The sequence below is a fragment of the Typha latifolia genome, chromosome 9 (assembly GCF_019914945.1).
Source record: "Typha latifolia isolate L0001 chromosome 9, TyphaL0001v2, whole genome shotgun sequence".
NCBI lineage: Eukaryota > Viridiplantae > Streptophyta > Magnoliopsida > Poales > Typhaceae > Typha > Typha latifolia.
This window is the reverse complement of record NC_133094.1, coordinates 2,838,710-2,859,709: the sequence shown is the minus strand read 5'-3', so window position 1 is coordinate 2,859,709 and position 21,000 is coordinate 2,838,710. Positions and strand designations below refer to the sequence as shown.

Here is a 21,000-nt window from a genome sequence, read left to right as displayed (position 1 = left end):
TTTTGTTGGGCTAGGTCAAATCCCAAAATTGACTCTTTTTCCCCTTTTCCCTATATTTTAAACACACCGTACCATTAATTTATTATCAAATGAGTTTAATTTACTGTAGTCCTAATAAAAATATTAATTAATTTGATATTTTTATTTAATCGATATTTTATGTATATAAATTCTTTTAATTTAATCTTTTAGTAGTTAAGAAAAAAAATTACCTAACAATAAAATACTAAATTAATTAGTATTTTTAAAAATATTAATTAGTTTAGTATTTTTATTAGGACTACAGTTAATTAGATCTTATTTGGTAATAAATTTAGAGAGCGCTGGTCCATTTCAGTAAAAAGAATAAAAAACAGGGTTTAGTTTGGTCAAAAACTCCATAAATACATGCATAATTAAAGGCGAGATCAAGATTTTGATATAGTTGGACGGTTGAGATGCACTGTTGAGGTCAAATACACGCATAGGACTTTTCTATGCGCTACCTCGTCAGGTAAAATCAACTACCGCGCTCGTATAGGATCGTCCGTTTTGCTTCAATTCTTAGGCATTTCCGAAGGCGAAACGAGAGGGTCTGGAAGACTCCCCGAATAAGAGAAGAGAAGAAGAATAAGGAATAGAGGAAGAAGTAGCAGAAGAAGCACAAGAGAGGAGAGAATTAGGGTTTCGAGGGCGGCGGAGAGGGGAGGAGATGGAGTTTAACATGACGGCACCGCCTCCGGAGATGGTGGCGCCGCCGCCGGGGAAGGAGCAGCAGGCGGCAGGGGTGGGGGTCCTGCTACAGATCTCTATGCTCGTTCTCTCCTTCGTCCTTGGACACGTTCTCCGCCGCCACAAGTTCTACTACCTCCCCGAGGCCAGTGCCTCCCTCCTCATCGGTAACTAACCCCCTCATCATCTCGATTGTTCGTTGACTAGTTTTGTTCTTGATCCTGCTTGTTGAGGTGGATCATTGGAGCAATCGATTTGTTTGATCGAAGGCGAAATATCTGGTGGATGAGTGCAAGATCGCGCACGGTTACTTCTCTTTTGTGTGGTCTCTGACATGAGAGAGTTGGAAGAAGTTGTGCAATTAGTAGTTTTCTTATACCATTTCATTTACAAATTAGTCTTGGTAGTATTCTCTGGTGAATTGTGGAACTTTAAGAAGGAAAGAGCGTCTTTTTAAACGGAAGGTAAATGATGATGCGATCGTATGCATCGCTTTGCCATTCCTTATTTCATTATTCTTTTCCGTTTGTACATAACCTAATAATTTTGATCAGAAAGTCCTTTTGGGTATCTGACAGTTACGACATCTTTATCAGTCAAGGATAGTAGGAGATATTGGAAGCTTTTAAATGTGGACTTTAATATAGTAACGGTGCACCCTTTTTCATATAGATTCATGAAGATGTAAAGGCAGTATGTCTTCTTAGGACTGGTAGGTAAGGGGGTTCAATATAGCGTAACTAGCAGGAGCTTTTAGGTGAATCAACATCCCCAAATGAGAATATGAAAGACCCATTATCTTCTTAACAATTGTCAGGTCTCTCTCTTGGTCGATTATGTCTAATTCACAAGTGTAATTATTAAAGTTTGATCAGTTCTGGATTCAGAGGTTGCTACTTAATGGGGCATCCAAAAGAATGGTTGTGGCACATACTTTTAATGATCCGTCATACTTACAACTTTGGAATGCCTTTTCATGACTATTTCTTTAATTCTTTGAAATGCATGCTGGAGAACGTGTTTGCATCTTTTTGTAAATTCCAACTTTTAGTTGGCAAATCATGAGATAACTTCTTCATGCTTTTAAGGTTTTACTACAATCAATATGCTGGAGTTTTGTAAACTTGGAAAAGTACAAGTAATTTTGTAAAGAAGAAAGATAAACATGAAAGACTCGGTGGTTTTATGTTGCAGGTCTAATTGTTGGTGGGCTCGCTAACATTTCAAATACAGAAACAAGTACTAGGTTTGTATTGCTTAAACCTCCTTTCATAATGTGGATGCGTGTTTCTGAGAAAGGACTGATATCGTAATCTATTTATCAAAAGAGCTCAAGCCAGTGGATGATGACTTTTATTTTCATACTGAAATAAACTTTTTGATTAATAAATGTGTAAACTTTTGGAAATTATAGGGCATATTGCCTCCTGACCTAACTTGCTTGCATACATAAGAAATATAAACTTCCCTGGAAGATTGTGATATTAGAGAACGATGAACTTATTTTTGAATTTCGTGAATTGTAAAATGTAAATGTAAATGACTCTATATTTAACACCTGCCCTGATGATTTGTCTTCTGACCTTGATTCTTTTCTTTCTCTTCAGGACGTGGTTCAATTTCCATGAAGAGTTCTTCTTCCTATTCTTGTTACCTCCAATCATATTATATCCTCTTTTAGTCTTTTACATGTCTAAACTATCATATTTTACATCATTCAGCTATTATATTATTGACCCTTTAGTGGAGATGTGTTGTATTTGATTTGCTTTTCTTAACTTTACCTTACCCAGTCAGGATTTAGCTTAGCACCGGTAAGTACTCCAGATATGAATCACTTTCTTAACTTGTATTTGATTTGATTTGTTCTTCTTGCAATGGGTTTCCACTTAACATATTCTCCAATTTTTTTTTTTCAGAAACCATTTTTTTCAAACTTTGGAGCAATTGTCACATTTGCTATTTTTGGGACATTTATTGCTTCAATTGTGACAGGCCTTCTAGTGTAAGCATGCTCTATATGTTTTCCCTGGTTAATTGCAAACAGAAAAAGAAAATCCTCGTATCAAATAATTTTTGATACTGTTGCAGGTACCTTGGTGGTTTGACATTTCTCATGTATAAACTCCCTTTGTTTGAATGCCTTATGTTTGGCGCTCTTATTTCAGCAACTGATCCTGTAACAGTATTATCCATATTCCAGGTGTGCATTTATTCTTCCCTTATATTGTCTAATTGTTTGCAAGGGCATAATGATTTGATTCATTGATTCAACTAGAGTACATTATTTCCTTTTATATTTCTCAAATAAGATTTTTTTTCACCAACATTTTCCTACGCGCTTGTTATACCAAAATTTCTATACTAAATAGGTCCCATAGTTTAGATTTAGAGTTTGTAACTTAGTATTCTGGCAAAGATTGTGAACGTCAATTTTGGTGTGCAGTCAAGACAACGAAGCAACCTTTTTGGCAATGGGTTAGGTTGTCTACATGTACCCTCCTTAGACTCCATATTTGCCCAGGCCCAGGAGCCTAATTAGTGGGAACACATTTTCTGTTGGCTCAAAGTTTAAATGTCTGTAAATTCTTTGATGCAAAGTCAACATAGAAATGATGAAACTTTGTAGGACTAGCTCTAGATTATCGCCTTGGTGATTGCTAACTAGGCAGCTCATCCAGTTGCAATGTTTTTAAATCTCTTGTATTTCATTGAAGACAGATTTTGAACTCTAGTTGTTCTTGTTAATGCTGCCTGATTATCACCTTTGTTTCTCATCTCTCTTCAAACCCATGTATTATAATATATTGTATTTATTTAAAGGACTTGCTGAATCTAACTTGATTTGCCATGCGCCTATGCCTGATGCAACCATATAATGCGGTATCCTTCATAGATTAGTTTTGTAGCCTTTCTGTGCCTATCCATTATTATTATGGTAGTCATTGAGAAACCTAATTCTACTGAATAATTTGGACAATAGATTTCTCACCCTTGCTTATGCAGGAACTTGGAACTGACATGAACCTGTATGCTTTGGTGTTTGGTGAATCTGTCTTAAATGATGCTGTATGTATATTTTCTTTTAGAAAAACCAGCAAATTCTGAACTCCGTTGATATTATATGCTAATCATTTGCCTTTTTCCTTGTTGGTAAATGCAGATGGCAATTTCCTTGTTCAGGTTTGTTTGTTTGTGCTTATCTGCTTGAGCTTGCTCTTCGATGCTCCACATTGTCTTTTCTCTTAAGATACATTAATGTTTTACTCCAGGACAATGTCATCAGTGAGAAGTCATGCTTCATCTGGAGAGAATTTTTTTATGGTTATTGTACAATTTCTTGAGACATTTGTTGGCTCGTTGTCTTCAGGTTGGTGCCTAACTTTAACTGAAATTTGTCATGAATAGAATTTGCAATTCAGTTTCATCATGAACTATATCTTCCTCCTCAATTTGGAGATGAATCAAATTCTTGGAAATGATATTTTCATTTTTCACATGATCACATAAAGCTTTTTAATCAATTGCCAGTATATACTCTCTTTTTTTCGCTGCATTACTTGTTGTGTAAATAAAATAAAAGAAACTCTGGTAAGTGATGTGTGATGAACATGTGCAATAATTTTATGCTAGCCTGCTGTCATTAGACATAGAGGTCGTGACCAACACAGTCATCTTTTATCAAATATATGTGTTATTAGGAAACTCGAACCTGTCATTGCTAAGAATGTTATGATTACTTTCATTGAGCTTCCCTTGGCATCTGTCCAAGCTTGTAGGATATATACAAATATAACAATGAGGTTACAAGTTACAACATATTCAGAATTATATGCTGCCAAATTTAATTATTGGTAGATATTGGTAAACATTTAGCTATTATTCTTTATTTGCATATGATTTTTGTTTATTTTGTTATTCATTCATGACAGAAGCAGTTTCTTTTATGCATTTTGCATTTAGTGATTATCTTTCTGTATAATAGTGTGTCAAGATAATCTGATATGTTTCAATTAAAATGTGATAGATTTACCTCAAGCTATTTTTATCTCCTGCACCTTAGTTAGCTATGTTTCTGAAATATTGCACTCAAAGTACCTGCCTTGATCTTATGTGTGACTAAAGCTATGTAATTTCCTATTTTACAGGTGTTGGAGTTGGATTCATTTCTGCTTTGATATCCTTTTGAAAATCATCTCTTATCATAATTTCAATTTGAAGGAATCTGTTTATTCCATGAGCATTCTTTTCTGCTGTTCTGGAAGGAAAACTATTTTATTATAGACCTTGCTGATCTTCTTTTTTTCCAACTGGATTTCTTTCGATACGAAGGTGCACAATAGACCTAGAAATAAAGTAGACTGAATTCATAAAGGTGCTGGATTCTGTAGACATCTAAAAAGATTAAATATTTAAATAATTACTTGCACACTACAATATTTAGTCTTAGAGGAAGCCACCTTTTTTAGATTTTTTTTTTTGCAGTCCTCTTAGTCATAAGATGCTTTTGATGGAAGAAACTTTGTCACAGCTATAAGTTCCTAACCTGAAGTATTTTAATATGAACCAATTGACCTTCTTGTGTTTTGTATGTAGGGAGGCCATAGGCTGTGAACTTCTGATGTTTTATTTTTATATGTTACCATGTTCTTGTTATACATTCTTCAGACAGATTTAACCTAACCATTGGATTGTTTTGTGTCAAGAGGATGGAAATACCATGTGTAAAGTAGACATTTCTCAACATGTGGATGATTTTTTCAATTTGTAATTCTTCTCAGTATGCTTTGGTTTTGTTGCTTGTGTACTGCTGAGCTTGCATTTTTGCCACCCTTCATGCATCCTGAGAATCCTTAACCACTTCATACCTTTTTAAGTATGCTGGATTGGATGTTGATAAGTAAGTATTATTAACTTGTCTCCTAACCTTAATTTCTTTACTGACTGATATGATAGTGGAACTGCTAGAATTTCTGACATGATTTTTCTTTCAGTCTTCAGAACTTGGAGTGCTGCTTGTTTGTTCTCTTCCCTTACTTCTCGTAAGAAAAATTCTGGATTAGTAGTTTAATACCTCCTGCACTTAGTTTAAATGGGCAGTCATGACTTATTCATCATTGTATCTTCTTTATAGGTACATGTTAGCAGAAGGACTTGGCTTATCTGGAATTGTTTCTATATTGTTCACTGGGATTGTAAGTTCATCTGCGTACTTGATACTGCTATAGATAATGGTATTTCATTAAAGTCCTTTGTCAGTTCATATCCTCGTATTCTTTTCCTTTTGTCGTTTTCAGGTCATGAAGCATTACACTTTCTCCAATTTGTCAGAAAATTCTCAGCGGTTTGCTGCTGCTTTTTTCCACTTAATATCATCGTTGGCAGAAACATTTGTGTAAGCTAACATGTACATCTTGAATCATTCATTCATGTTTTTTAAATTCATGTATTAACACTTTAATTATTCCTCCTACTCAGCGACAATAGTTTACTTAGCTGCCACCTTCATTATTCCTTGTTCTCACTATGTTATTTTACTTGCAGGTTTATATATATGGGTTTCGATATTGCCATGGAACAGCATAGCTGGTCACATATTGGCTTTATCTTCTTCTCAATTGTATCCTTTGAAATCTTTAATTTTGTAGACATTGTTTTAAGCTTTTAAAATTGCATTATGGCATTAGAATTGTTCCTTGACTCAATTTTTTAATTGAAAAACAGCTGTTCATAGTAGTTGCGAGGTATGCACATTTTCCCCTATAACTTTTCTAGTGGTTGTTGCTTGTCAAGCTACATTATCGTTTTCATGTCTTGATATACAGAGGCCATCATAGTTATCATTACTGTGGCTTAGTGAGCTTTCTCTAAGTTGGTTTATTATACAAACTCATCAGGAAGGACTTACCTTTCCAACTTGCTATATGTTTAGGAGTTAGGAACTTTGGGCACTGCCCAGAAAATGAGTTTTATTATGAGTTTTACATTTTGGGTTTTGAAAGATGTCTTGTTGAAATTTAGGAGTACTAGTTTGAAATTATACTGAATCTACTCAAGTAGGAATTACCTTTTGTGTTCTGCATTTAGGAAAAAAAGAATATGTGCATGACTTATGTGAGTTAGAATATTACAAGCATATGACACTTTTTTTCATTTTGTGACTTCTTTTACTTTTCTACAAAAGACATACTTCATTGTGTTTATGATTTTGATTGTGTGCATAACTTATGTGAGTTAGAATATTTACTAGCATATGACACCTTCTTCTGTGACATCTTTTACTTTGCTACAAAAGATGTGTTTCACTTTCATTGTGTGTATGGTTTTGATTTCTTCTCTTTCTGTAAATAAACTTTTGTTGCTTATGATTTTCCTATTAACATTTATGCTTGCATTGGTTTGTTCTCTTTTTCACTTTATAGGGCAGCGAATGTGTTTTCCTGTGCTTACTTGGTCAACTTGGTTCGACCAGCAAACCGCAAGATACCTCTAAAACATCAGAAGGCACTTTGGTACAGTGGTGAGTACAATTGACTACTCTTAACTGAAGGATCATGGTTAAATAGCTTTTTAAATTGTTATTTTATGTGCAAACAGGACTTAGAGGGGCAATGGCTTTTGCTCTTGCTCTCCAATCAGTACATGAACTTCCTGAAGGGCATGGAAAGACTATATTCACAGCTACCACAGCAATAGTTGTCCTAACGGTTGGTCATCTTACTATTGATGTTTGATTTTAGTTGTTTATAAACACCCAAAAATGCAAAAAACACATAATAAGGTAACATCATCACATTTTTCTTGCCACATTTAGTGTTCCTACATTTTCCTTCTCGAAGCCCTACATGTGAAATATATTTGTTTAGTGGATTTATTAATGTAAAAATGTATATCACTTATAGCAAATTCGCATTGCTGTGAACTCCTGGCACACATAGTGGTCCTGATTTAAAAAGGACTGGAAAGCTAGCAAGTGTTGTTCAGATCTGGTTTATTATTTGGTTTCTACTTTTTATAGCATTATGAGTTGTGTCAGATGGTTTTAACTGCTGGAATGAGAGAGGGGGAGGAGGGCTAAATGAAAATATTAGTATGCGAGGTTTTTTAAACCTGTATGGAGGGGGGGAGAGATGGCTTAGTATTTTCTGGTTTCTTGTATTTTATTTGTGAGGGATGTGATAGGACATCAAAATTGTATTTCCATTCATTATTATCTAAGGACACAGGGACTTATGGAATATTTCTGTAACACAAAAAATTGATTTTGATTCATGTCATAATATTAGTATGTGAGGTGCTTTATACATGTTGAACGAGATAATGATATTGATCATCCAATCTAGATATCTACCTCTAAAGAAATTTTATTGGGCAATTTGTTTGGTAAGATGAGCTGACTGCTGACATTTACTATTAGAAAAAAAAATTCCATTGCTTGAAGTATTTTCTTTTCATTCAATGGCCATACAGGTGCTATTAATTGGAGGCTCGACAGGTACCATGCTTGAAGCTCTCGAAGTTGTTGGTGATAACCAAAATATCCCAATTGATGTAAGTTCTAAGAAGATAGAACACATTTATTTATTTTTCTATTTATATTCTTCTGTGTTTTGACAAACTATAGAGTTTTGTTGTCATATGTTTATATTGTATTCTTTGCTTCTATCTTTACTTGTCAGTCGGGTGATCTTCTATAGGTACTTGTGTGAAGAATTTAGCCTGTAATTTTCATATCATTTCACATGCTTGCAGAACTATGAAGAAAATAATGGCTACATTGCCCCATCTTATGAAGTGGGCACTTCATCTGGGAGCAGATTAAAGATGAAACTTAAAGAGTTCCACAAAAGGTTTTATTTAGCATTCTCATTTCTGGCTCCATATACTTCATTTTCTTATAACTGCTTAACTTTTTCTTATTAATGGTGCAGCACTTCATCTTTCACTGCATTGGATAAAAATTATTTGACTCCATTTTTCACTAGTCAAAATGAGGATGAAGAGGATTTTGGTAAGGAACTATACTTTTTCTCATGCTTTCAACTTATTCATGTTGCCATGTCATCCTAACATGGATTTGATTTGTCCCTTATATACCTGTTTGCTTCTAGTTTGGTTGCACTCTGAAGATGCATTTATCATGGCTGGCACTGATCAATGTATATAGACAATTCCAGCTCCTATCCCATGCCAATGTAGATTTCCCTTAATTGAAGGGATTCACATCTTTCTTTAAGAAATTAGGGAAACATAACAACGTTTGACTGGGTTCTTTTGTGGTGCATCATAGTCCAATACTCTTTTGGCAGTTTTCTTCAGTTTTTTTTTTTTAAATTTCATATAAGACATTTGTGACCATTTATTGGAGGGATATTTTGAAGTGCCACTGCATTCACTTCATGACCAACCAGTACATCAATCGATGCTTGCATCGATTGCTACATCTTATGGCCGCTATTGTCAACTTTTTATACGTTGCGCGACAAACATTTTCTTTGGCAGGCTCGAAACAATTGGGGAATAAATGTTATCTTTTTCCCTTGCCACAATGTTTCCATGTTTAGAAGATGTCATTTTATACATCCGTCAGTTGGTTTTGTAGCTTTTTAGACAAATTGTATCATATTGCTCCAACAACCAATTTATAGAAGGCTGATGCCTGCCTGTAAAATTCCATCAATTCTTTCCATTGCCCATTATCATCATTGAGTCATGCTCTAGCTACCCTCATTGTTGAGGAAGATTGGATGATTACAATCTTTTACTCTTACAAAAGAAGGCTCGTTAATTTGGACATGGGTTCTTTTGGATTGCATTTCATTATTTCCTCTGCAGATTATTGTAATTCTAAACTCTCTCTCTCTCTCTCTCTCTCTCTCTCTCTCTCTCTCTCTCTCTCTCTCTTTTATATAGCAGATGATCTACCTCAAAATAGCAGGAGAGGAGGATTCCGGCATTAAGGAGATGCCTTGGGACTTGACTTAACCATCAGGGGATCTCCAGAGCCACCTCAAGTTCATCAGCCTCTTCATGGAATATAAAATCGTAATTAGACATATACCTAATTCTAGTCACACAGATCAATGTGGTAGGATGGTAGATTGTATATTACATGGAATTTGCTTTAGAGATGATTACAGCCATCAGCATGGACTGTTGAGACTATTGGATCCATCTTCTGTATATATAATGATATCAGCCTATACGAATCATTTTCATGTTACCATAAAATGCATTTTTCTCCCGTTTTCATAGAATCTTTACCTTGTTGCCTGACTCTGAACGTGTCCTCTATATCGTCTTGCATTTCCTCTGCACCCCCTCGATCCATTGTACTAGAGCGATTAGGGTCATATTTGATCCTTTCTACAATGCCTATAGACGAAGCTTTTGGTTTTAGGTCATTTTTTGCTGCAATCTCTTAAAAGTAATACGCCTGGCAGGAATTCCTCCCTGCGGACTCTTATCATCTCTGATCACCCAAATTCCCAATCTTTTCTCAGTGGGAAAAGAAAAACAAAAGAAAAAACGTCGGTGCGTGCATGATTATTTATTCTTTACTGTTGATTTTCGTATGTGTAACATCTGACCAATAATAAATATGCAAAATAAGCTCGTGGATCATTAATGATCATGGATCGGATCCTAATGAGCATCCAATCGGAGCAAAACTGGCTAAAATTAAAACGGATCCGGGCCCAAGTTAACCCGATCCTTCACAAATCCAGAATCCTAATATTCCTGTCGGTTTCCCGACTCTATTTTTCGACCGTTATCATGAACTCCCTCCCCTCTTTAAACCCCTCTCCTAACAAGAAAACTAGCCGTTGCGCGACCCTCGCCTCCCCTTCCCCCCAACGGCTACTTCTCTCTCTCCCCCCCCTCTTCTCCAAACACCATTCTCCTCTCCCATCTTTTTGTATCATCACGATACCACCAAAATCCCTAATGGAAACCAAACCCTCCTTCTCCTCGCCTCCTCCATCACCACATCTACCGCCGGAAAGCCTCGCTCCAACGGCGCCGGCATCCACCCCATTTCCTCCTCCTCCGCCTCCTCCCATTCCTACCACCGCATCGAAGCGCCTTCGCCGCCGGGCCAGGGAGGTCAGCTCCCGCTACCTCTCCACACCCATTTCTTCTCCTTCTTCTTCCCCCTCTTTCCATCCCGAAAACCAATTCACCTCCTCCTCCTCCTCTTCTCCAAGATTCTCAGCTCTCCCTTCCCTTCCCAAGAATTCCCACCCAAAGCCACGCCGCACCCCCTCTGTCCCTTCGTCGCCGGACGCCACCGACTCTGAGAGTGAATCCTTCGCCGACGAGAACCATCATGTTGGTTCAGTCCGTCGCGTCTTGGAGACCCCTGGATCAATTGGGATTCGGCCTAATCCTGCTGCAACTCAGCGGCGGAGAGCTGCCCTCAAACTGTTTGGTGAAAATACCGGGGAACAATCGCAGCTTCCGGAGGACCCAAAATCGGTTTTTGATGTCAAACGGAGGCCAAGGCCCGGGACTCCGATGACCTCTATCGTGGATAGGACTAACTCTTATAGAATTGGGAGTACGCCAAGATCAATAGGTTTACGAAGAGGGCGTGCGAGACCCGCAACACCTTCCCGAGTTAATTCTTTTCAGTCGGAGGAGTGTACAGATGCTGCGTCTGAGTGCTCATCTGCGGCAGCAGAGTTCTCTGATGTGGAGACTTGTACTGTCAGTAGTCAGGGCAGGCTCTGCGATAGCCCTCCACTTCTGGGTCCGTCCAGTTCCAGGGGGCGACCGTCTTTGGATGTTCGTTCATCAATGCCAGCAGCAGAGCTCCTGCCAACGATGTCGGCGAGACGGGTAGCTGATGGCAGTGATGACTCTTGTTCCTCTTCTAGAGCATCTAATCCCTTATGCTACCGCTCTTTGAACTCGGCCTTATTGAATTGCCAACCGCATTTGCTTAATCCGAACAAGGCTGTAAATAAGCCCCTTGCCTTTTCAAGGCCTCCACAACCGCCAAATGCTGCCAAGTCAGGGGTGGATGTGAAGAAAGGAAAGAAGGCACCAAGCCGGCAAGAGGATATTCATATGCTCAGACTGCTGGATAATTGCTATGTTCAATGGAGATTTGCGAATGCAAAAGCACAGGCAGCAGAGAAAGCTCGGAGCCTTGCTGCTGAGGTTAGTATTCCCATGGACTCTTTAGTAACTGAAACAAATAATTTTGTTTTTATATCATTCTTGAATTAAGCATAATAACTCGTGTTGTCTCCAGAAATCACTATATGGCCTCTCGGATAAACTTCCAGAATTGCGAGAGTCTGTTAAAGAGAAGAGAATTGAACTTGAGCAGTGGAAAAGAAGAGAGAGATTATGTTCAATCCTTGATGTGCAAGTAAGGATGATTCTTTTATTTATTTTTATTTGTTCATTCTTATTCTTGTAATTTAGTGAAAATGCACCAGTGAGTTCCGTCTGTTGAATTATATTGAGCTTTTCTTTTACCGAATTCTATCTGATCTCTTAAGTTCTAGATAGGATATGATTCAGCAATTTCTGTTGTAAAAAGCACCTAACTGGACCAATGGTTAACTGAATTATCTGAAGGAATGGAACCTCAATGTGAAACTAATAAGAATTTAGAGGGATTAGTTAATAACGAAATTCAATGGGTCCTGGAAGTACTTTAAAGTTTCTCTAAATTGCAAGATTTCAGTAGCGTATCACATAGACGTGTTGGCAAATGTTTATACTTTGAGATTGTTTACGATATTCTCATTTTGGAGGTTTATGTGCCCAGAAAAATTCAGTTAGATGAACTTATATATTTTTATTGTAGATGCCATATTTGGATGAATGGACCATTCTTGAGGGGGACTATTCAAGTTCTCTTTCTGGGGCGACAAAGGCTCTACAAGATGCTTCTCTGCGTCTTCCAATAATTGGGAATGTGAAGGTAAGACTCGTCTTCAATCTATACACTATATGGTTTTTCTTTTGCATGCGATGCTAAAATATTGGAAATATACAAATTTTATTTGCAGGCAGATGTCAGGGAGATCAAAGTAGTTCTTGATTCTGCGGTCCATATGCTGGAGTCATTGTCGTCTTCTGTTCAAGCTTTCTTACCAACGGTGAGAACACTGTGGATACATGAAATATGCATGTTATCAAATGGGCATATTTATAATGAACTATGTAACTTGTCAAATATCATACTAAATCAACTGATCTTCTTGTCATGAAGGCTGAAGGAATTGAAGATAGAGCCACCGATCTTGCAAGAACTGTTACTAGAGAAAGAGCGTTGATTGAAGAATGCGGAAATCTCTTGTCTGAGGCACAAAATTTGCAGGTAATTTTTTCACTCGAATCATATATACTCTTTTCAAAGAAAATCACTATTTTTGACTCTTGAAAGGACTTACTCTTTACCATCATTCAAATGAATTACTGCAATTTTTTGATCCTATAGGTGAAGGAGTGCAGTTTAAGAAGCCAGCTAATCCAAATGAAAAAACAGCATGAAACAGGAAGCCAACTAGTCCAGTTAACACAAAATCGAGAAGCAGCATGAAATAAAGGGACTATGAACAACAGCACAAGTAAATGAGTCTCTTCAGCATGCTGAATTATCTGAGCAGTGAAGAAGTGGCAATCATTCTTTAACATCCTTTTCATCATTCCAGTAAAATTTACAGAAAGTTATGAGTCTCTTCAGCATGCTGAATTATCTGAGCAGCGAAGAAGTGGCAATCATTCTTTAACATCCTTTTCCTCATTTCAGTAAAATTTACAGAAAGTAGCAGTTGCAAGTTGAGATTGAAAATTCTTTGTAGGATGCTGCTACTTTTGTTCAGATTTATTTCTCATGAGCAGCTTCTTCCACAGAAAATAAAAGAAGCTGCTACTAATCAGTATTCTTGTATAAATAGTTCCTATCTTACTGAGAATCTCTGTGATGTTGTCCTATCTGACTGACTGTTCACTACTGTTGGATCTGGACTAGCTGAGTTCAAATAACATGGAAAATATTTTTCATCCCTGGCGATCAAAATCTTCCATTGATGATTACAGAAGTTTCTATTCAATGGAGATGAAAGAATTATGGAATCATGTTAAATAGAGAATTCTATTATGAGTGCACATATACTTGTTTAGAAATTTTGTTTTGAATGTTCATCTTTGCCAATAATTCAATAATGATTTGCTAGGTATGTGTCAGATAATAAATTGCCATGAAAAGAATGCCCACCTTTTTTGGAGCAACCTCTCCTTGGTTATGCTCTATAATGCTTGTTTAGATTTTTTTTTTTTGGAGTAACCTCTAATTTGTCAATAATTCATATACTGTTGATTATGCTCTATAATGCTTGTTTAGAAATTTTGTTTTGAATGTTCATTTTTGCCAATAATTCAATAATGATTTGTAGGTGTGTGTCAGATAACAATTTGCCATGAGAAGAATGCCCACTTTTTTTGGAGCAACCTCTCCTTGGTTATGCTCTATAATGCTCTATAATGCTTGTTTAGATATTTTTTTTGGAGTAACCTCTAATTTGTCAATAATTCATATACTGCTGATTATGCTCTATAATGCTTGTTAGAAATTTTGTTTTGAATGTTCATTTTTGCCAATAATTCAATAATGATTTGCTAGGTGTGTGTCAGATAATAATTTGCCATGAGAAGAATGCCCACTTTTTTTTGGTGCAACCTCTCCTTGGTTTAATTTTGCACATAATGTAAAATGATAATGATGCATACATGAGGAATATGACATTCATATGGACTGTATTATAATTTGTATTAGTAACTGCAGCTATGACTGTATTATAATTTGGTAAAGAATAAGAAGGGGCCTAGAGATTTTTTTTTTCTTTTATTAACCTAATACAGTTAGTTCTTAATGAATTAAGGAATTATGAGGTACCTTTTGCTTCTTTCTTCTTCTCATTCTTTTGTGCAACTGGTATCTATATTATGCTTAATTTTGAACAAATAAATATTAAATAATCATGCATCCTCCCTTTGAGGTCCACGCGCCAAAACTTTTGTAATTTAAGTGTGTTTGATTTTTTTGATTTATAATAATAAACTCTGGCATATCAAATACATAAATTATATGAACTATTATAACAAAATATGCATCGAGTATAGAAAATATACGCACTGAATTTATATGTTAAATCAAATATCAAATACAATTAAATTGCAAAAGCTACTCCATGGGCTTCTCATGTGCTTTGTTAAATTTTTAACAAATGCCTGGGAATGCCAATGGACTGGTTTAGGTGTTGTTTTAACCTTGGTTCTGAGTCATTTATTAGTAGGAAATCTCTGCAATCATAGTAAAGTTGTTGGATTTTGAGATGTATCATGTAGATAATAAGGCAATGGAAGATTAGACTAAATTATATAGTGATTAAGAGTCAAACAATATGGATGAGATCTTCCACTTATATGATGTAATATTCCAAATAACGATGTGAATATTCACTCTTCATGTAACACCCCAAATTTAAAAAAAAAAAAAAAAAAAAAAAAAATTTCCTGACCGACACACGTGCCGAGCACATGCGTCGGCCTGCCACCCTGCCACCCTCCCTCTTTTCTTCTCTTCTTCTCTTCCCTTCCTTGCCGTGCACGCCACCTTCCCCATCTCCCTCATCTCTTCCCCCTCACCGCAGCCCCTCTTTTCTCCTCTCTCTCCCTCGTGGTTGCCGACAGCCGCCGAAGCCACCGAGCTCGCCGACCCCTCCCCCTCCGGTAAACCTCCTTCCTTTCTTCCCTTTCTCCTTCCCCTCCTCGGCCTCGTGCTGTGCCGGACTCTTGCCGCCGCCGCCCCTGCGCTGCGCTGCCGCCCCTGCGCTGCGCCGCCGCCGCCCGTGCCGCGCCGCCGCAGCCCCGCGTCCCCGCGGCCTCGTGGGCGCTTCCCTCCGCCTCCCTTCCTTCCATCGGTGGTGGAAGGAGATGAGGTGGAGGGGTGGGGGTTAAACCCCACCCATTTTTTTCCCTTAGTGGGCCGCACCACCGCGGCCCACTAATCCTTTGGGGTGGGCCGCAGACCATGACCCACCAACCTAGTTGGGGTGGGCTGCGGGCCGCAGCCCACCACCAAGGTGGGTGGGGGCCGCAGCCCCACCAGCCCAGCTTTGGGTGGGGCTGCGGCCGCAGCCCCACCAAGACTATCCGAGTCCGAGTGGGCTGCAGTGCCGCCCATTAGCCATTGTGGAGTGGGCTGCAGTCTGCAGCCCACTATTCCAACCTTGGTGGGCTGTGGCTGGGCCCCCAGCCCACCAAGGCCTTATTGCTTGTGGGTTGGGTTTGGGCCTACCCCTTTTGCCTCTAGCCTAGCCCATTTGGGGCCATTTGGACCCTATAACCATGTTTACCATTTTCACCTAATTTGATTAGCCTGATCCTTAATTTTGGGATGATACAAGATTCCTAGGATACCCTTGACTCGTACCAAACATAAATGTGCTAATAAGATAATTAATTTTATTAGTTCGCTAATGACTTTACTTGCGTGAATTAATAGGATTGGCACCGCGTGAGGAAGATTTTGGGATCCCGGACTAAGCGACGAGTTTTACCATACCGTGAGACCCCTAGGCGAGTAGAGTTATACAAATCTAGAATAACATGATACAAGTAGGAAATGTCGGTATTAATGCATGCGGTTGGTACTCCTGTTATATCTTTTGCATATGTAGTTATTTATAACCCGTTCATCATAGTATCATGAGAATGTTAATGTGTATGATAATGCTTTACATGTGTCCCGTATGGTATACCGTTGCATAGATGTATGATTCTTTGTGATTATGGACTGTAATGATCATGATGACTATAACATGCTTTATACACGCATAAACACCGCACCACTTCCACCTATCATTAGTAGTCGACTCGACTAGGCAAGACGGTACCCACTCACTCACTCGGCCAGGGGTTAAGGCGCGAGTGTATCATATATGTCTATACTATTAGCGGCCTACACCTGAGGTCGGGAAGCCTGTGTGGCATTCAGGTAGTTATACTGCATAGTTAGGACTAGATTATGATGATAGAAGAACATGATTGTGAGGCGGGGATATAACTCTAGCGGTACCCGACGACGCAGGGTTAGGGCGTCTGTTGATGAGCCGAGGGCTCCCGATTCTCCCGCCGAGGGCGGTGATGATTTAGAGAGAGTGAGATATGGGCTTACGACCGGGGTCCTGAGTCTGATGGCCACAGATAACCGGTCACATGTAGTGTCACCATACACGTGTAGGTGACATTACCGCTAGATGTGTATATATCCCCCCTCGATGTATGAGATGATGGATGATTATGTGATGGATGATTAGATGATGGATGATTGTTTCTTAAGAGTATTTACCCTGTGTGGTGAATAGCTCGGTGAGCGATGATGAGTATGATTATTGCTTTGGTAGACATGAGGTGACTAAACTGCTATTTTATTGCTATGCATAATATGTAAACCTATGATTGAGATGTGTACGAATAAGAGATTGTCTCAAACTTTATATTTGTGTGAACTTATCATAATATGTTTAGGAACTAGCATGTTCCAAGATAGTGATTGGTAATCTTTATCAACTGCATTGACTTAGTAAATTATGGTAAGTCATTTTAATAAGCATGTCGTTATCGTTAGCAAATATAGGCATACATTGGATATACACCTGTGATGTCATTATTTTAGATTGTATGGATCCTACTCGCTGGGCTTTAAGCTCACCCCTCGTGGCGTATTATTTCAGAGCTAGGGGACGCAGGTGCGGGTAGCGAGGAGTAGCCGCTTTCTTTCTTTTAGTACGTATTTTAGTTGTATTAAACCCCTGCGAGGGTATGATGATGACGTTGTATCTTTTTGGACTTTAACATAGTATTTTGAATGTATATTTGGAAGGCTTGTTGTGGCCTGTGGACTTGTATCCGGACTCTTATAATTGAGTTTATTTATGGTGAATTTGTGCTGTTGTGTGCCTTGTGAAATCCTTGTACTGACAGGTCATGTGATGTACCGCGTGGGGGAAATTATCCACGCGGTTTACACATGTATTTGGAGGTTTGGGTGTTTCACTTCATCACTCCAGTTCTGTCACTGCGTTCCGCTATCACCGAGTAATTAGAGTTCTATTTTACTAATTAAGAGGTTAGGATTTTGAATCTAAAGAATTTTCTTTCGAGAACAAACTTGGGGAACAAGAGGGTTGGCCCACTTATCGAACTTAATTATCTAGGAGGCTAATCCTACTATCTATCGGTATCATACAGTAGAAGTGAGAACAGGTCAGATTAAATTAGTTTAAAATATTCGAATCGATATCTAAATATCATTTAGTTTAAAATATTATAAAAATAATAATATGAAATATTTTTTATTCTTTTATATAAATCTCTAATCTAATTTCCATATATTTACTAATTGCCTATAAACTTCAGTAATTATATCACAGATTTTTATGCATTTAGAAAACGAATAGAGATATACTCGACATACGATCCATTTTCGGATTCATATTTGAGTTTCCGGATCTGTATTTGAGTGGAAAAAAATAGACATAAATATGATTTTACCACTATTCAATCTGTATAACCTTTTTTTTTCACACTTAGCCTGCGGGGTTCAGAGTAAAAAAGGATCTACAAACTATAAATAATCCATATAGAAGAAAACTGAATGTCAAATTTTTCCACAATTAAATTAATTTGAGTTTAAATAATCGGACTGGTTCACTCTTATAAGTTACAACACATTGGTAGAAGAACTTAAAACTGTGTAATGATTAGGTGAAATATAGTAATAGTACACATATTTTCCTTAATGTAAGATAAGATTCTTCCATTATACATTTTTCATGTGCTTTCTACGATGTTCTTGTCGGATTGTAGCTTCTTATTTTATTCAGAGACAATGTAAGGAACTTTGTTTTGTACTGATAGAGAAGTTTCAGCATGAAACTACAAGATATACTCCTCTTTAAGATCATTTAGTCAGGAAGAAACCCTAAATCTAATGGTGTACATATAGTTTTAGCTTCTAATTTTCATCATCAAGCCTTGGATTCTATTTCCTCAGACAAGTATAAAGAAATAGTTTGAGTTTGTTGGCTAAATTTTATAGGTTAAACAAAAGAAAATAAATGGAAAGTGATGGAGTCTCTTTTTAGCAACAAGCTTTTTCATAAAATAAATGTGAATACATAACTACATCAAAAGGGAGTACACTAATCAGTACTGGCACTGCTCCTACCTAACCCACAAACTTCTTGGACATCTACTAGGGTTTGGTTTGCCATAACAAACAGTGAACTACCATTCCTTCCCTCTTCTTATTTAAGGACTGTTTGGTTAGAAGGGTGGGAGTAAGGGAGATAGGAGAAGAGGTTGTTTTCTCTTCATTCTTTCCTCCACATTCTACCTCACTTGGAATACTCACCACTCTATAGAATAGAACATGGCTAGTTTCTTAGGAACCTTTGTTGGTGCTCTTGTTGGTCTAATGTTATTAGCTAGTGGGGCATTTGGAGAAGCAAAAGTAGTGCACCATGTGGTTGGTGGTGATCAAGGTTGGGATGCTTCTTCCAATGTTGCTGCTTGGGCCATGGGCAGGGTCTTCAGGGTGGGAGATAGCATCTGTGAGATTTCTTTCTTTTATATTTCTTCTTTTAACTCTCTGCAATTTCTTAGTATTTTTTGCTTTTGAAAGCTTGCATAGCATTTCTTTTTAGAGTGATATATTAATGTGGATAGGATGAGTTTAGATTGTATCCAGTTAGTTTGGGATGAACAGAGTCATGTTGCTAACTATATCTATGTGAAAGTTCAAGTGACTATTTTTGCTGCATGAGCTTGGCAAAACTTGAGCTGGCTGTAGATCTTTCAGATGGTGACCTTATCATCTCAGTTTGATTAAATTCTAATTTCAAGAAAGAAAGGGAAAAAGAAAAGAAATCTGCACATAAGTCTGCAGAAGGTTGAAATTTTGCAAAATGTTTGTTTTTTTTTTTTTTTTTTACAGCAGAGCTAATACATAGCCCTTATAAGTTAATTGACTATTTATGCCTTTGATTTATCCCCATAAGATTTTCCTTGGAGGGATGTTTTACTCTGTGTTTATTCTCTGTAAATAACTAAATATCATTACCCTAAAATTGTTTATATATCATTGATTCATGTTAACTGAGGACTTGGCTCAAAATCCTTCGTTGTAATACTGAGTTGAGCTGTACTTTGCTCGATTTAGATGCTTCGTCTTGGTTGAAGTGGTCAATTAGTTGATCTTGGCTACTATTTTAAACCATGAGCTTCAGCTCAGCTTGATCATTAGATCAGTTCATAAACTAAAATCTGAGAATATGTCAAGTTCTCATGCTAAGACTCATATTTTTTATGTCAATTTTGAGCCACACCTGACCTTTTTCTCTTAAACAAAGTTTTATCAGATGTATAATTCAGTACATTCTCAAAAATGAGGCTTCAACTCTTCCTTATCATTTAGTTTCTTTTGGAAGGGTTTGCATATTCTGCAGCAAATGAGGGAATAATTGAGCTTCGAAGCAAGGAGGAGTTACAGTCGTGTGATCTAACCAATCCGATCAGGATGTACACTGGAGGGCTTGATAAGGTGAAACTTGATGCAGAGGGAACGCGTTATTTTGCAAGCAGTAGGCTCGAAAATTGCCAAAATGGGCTCAAATTACATGTGGAAGTGGCTGGCCACGGTGCAGGGAACAGAAAGATCAAGGTTGATCAAGTGGTAGCAACTGGGCCTATGCCTTCGATCTCAGTTCGTCTCGAGTCATCTTGCTTGATCTGGCTCATTGTAGCTTTGATTTGTTTCATCAGCTCGCGACCACTTTAGCTTATGGAATCACCTTCTTTGTTGCATTTCTCAGTTTCCTAGCAACTTCCATTCCATGTCCTTCTGAACTTTTTAGCTCTATGGGTTGTAAAATATAAAAAATATTTGCATTTTATCATATTAGAGAACTCGCAAATGCACCTTGTTGGAAAAATTTGAGTTGATAAAAGTTTAGCTTCAGTTGTTTGCTATTCAATACCTTGTAGACAAGATATAATATGTTGGTTGAAAATTATGTGTGCACCTCACAGGATCCCTGATAGCAATAGTGATGGCTTCCAGCAAGATATGAAATTGTGTGAATGTGGGTATGCCAGACTCCAAAATTTACACCTACCTGACCATACTATGCCAGGCCGAGAATGACATTTACAAAAATGAATTATCTTTATATATTATGTTCTGCAAACATGGTAGAGGTG

The 21,000-nt window shown here is 37.6% G+C and overlaps 2 protein-coding genes and 1 long non-coding RNA gene across 5 annotated transcripts; all 3 read left to right on the top strand.

Moving 5' to 3' along the window:
- The first annotated feature begins 524 nt into the window (after positions 1 to 524).
- LOC140794936 (sodium/hydrogen exchanger 6-like) lies at positions 525 to 9,968 on the top strand. Of its 3 annotated transcripts, none has more exons than XM_073147227.1 (22): positions 525 to 878; positions 1,906 to 1,957; positions 2,319 to 2,378; positions 2,501 to 2,525; positions 2,631 to 2,716; positions 2,803 to 2,914; positions 3,718 to 3,780; positions 3,875 to 3,894; positions 3,984 to 4,081; positions 4,860 to 4,888; positions 5,580 to 5,611; positions 5,706 to 5,753; positions 5,846 to 5,906; positions 6,009 to 6,106; positions 6,256 to 6,331; positions 6,436 to 6,455; positions 7,134 to 7,231; positions 7,309 to 7,418; positions 8,182 to 8,262; positions 8,464 to 8,561; positions 8,643 to 8,722; positions 9,628 to 9,968. In XM_073147227.1, exons 1-22 carry the CDS (start codon positions 692 to 694, stop codon positions 9,669 to 9,671), a joined length of 1,578 nt encoding a protein of 525 aa, XP_073003328.1. In that variant the 5' UTR covers positions 525 to 691; the 3' UTR covers positions 9,672 to 9,968. The 3 variants fall into 3 exon arrangements, with proteins under 3 accessions (XP_073003328.1, XP_073003327.1, XP_073003326.1); XM_073147226.1 differs by having other exon boundaries at positions 9,625 to 9,968; XM_073147225.1 differs by lacking the exon at positions 9,628 to 9,968 and adding an exon at positions 8,823 to 8,983.
- Positions 9,969 to 10,201: 233 nt separating this feature from the next.
- LOC140794935 (uncharacterized) lies at positions 10,202 to 13,804 on the top strand. The gene is made up of 6 exons (XM_073147224.1): positions 10,202 to 11,877; positions 11,972 to 12,091; positions 12,536 to 12,652; positions 12,741 to 12,830; positions 12,944 to 13,051; positions 13,172 to 13,804. The coding sequence occupies exons 1-6, from the start codon at positions 10,339 to 10,341 to the stop codon at positions 13,271 to 13,273; spliced, it is 2,076 nt and encodes a 691-aa protein (XP_073003325.1). The 5' UTR covers positions 10,202 to 10,338; the 3' UTR covers positions 13,274 to 13,804.
- Positions 13,805 to 19,016: 5,212 nt separating this feature from the next.
- On the top strand, positions 19,017 to 20,774 carry LOC140795056 (uncharacterized). The gene is made up of 2 exons (XR_012110243.1): positions 19,017 to 19,352; positions 20,229 to 20,774. It is a non-coding gene; the product is annotated as an uncharacterized lncRNA (long non-coding RNA).
- The last annotated feature ends 226 nt before the right edge of the window (positions 20,775 to 21,000 follow it).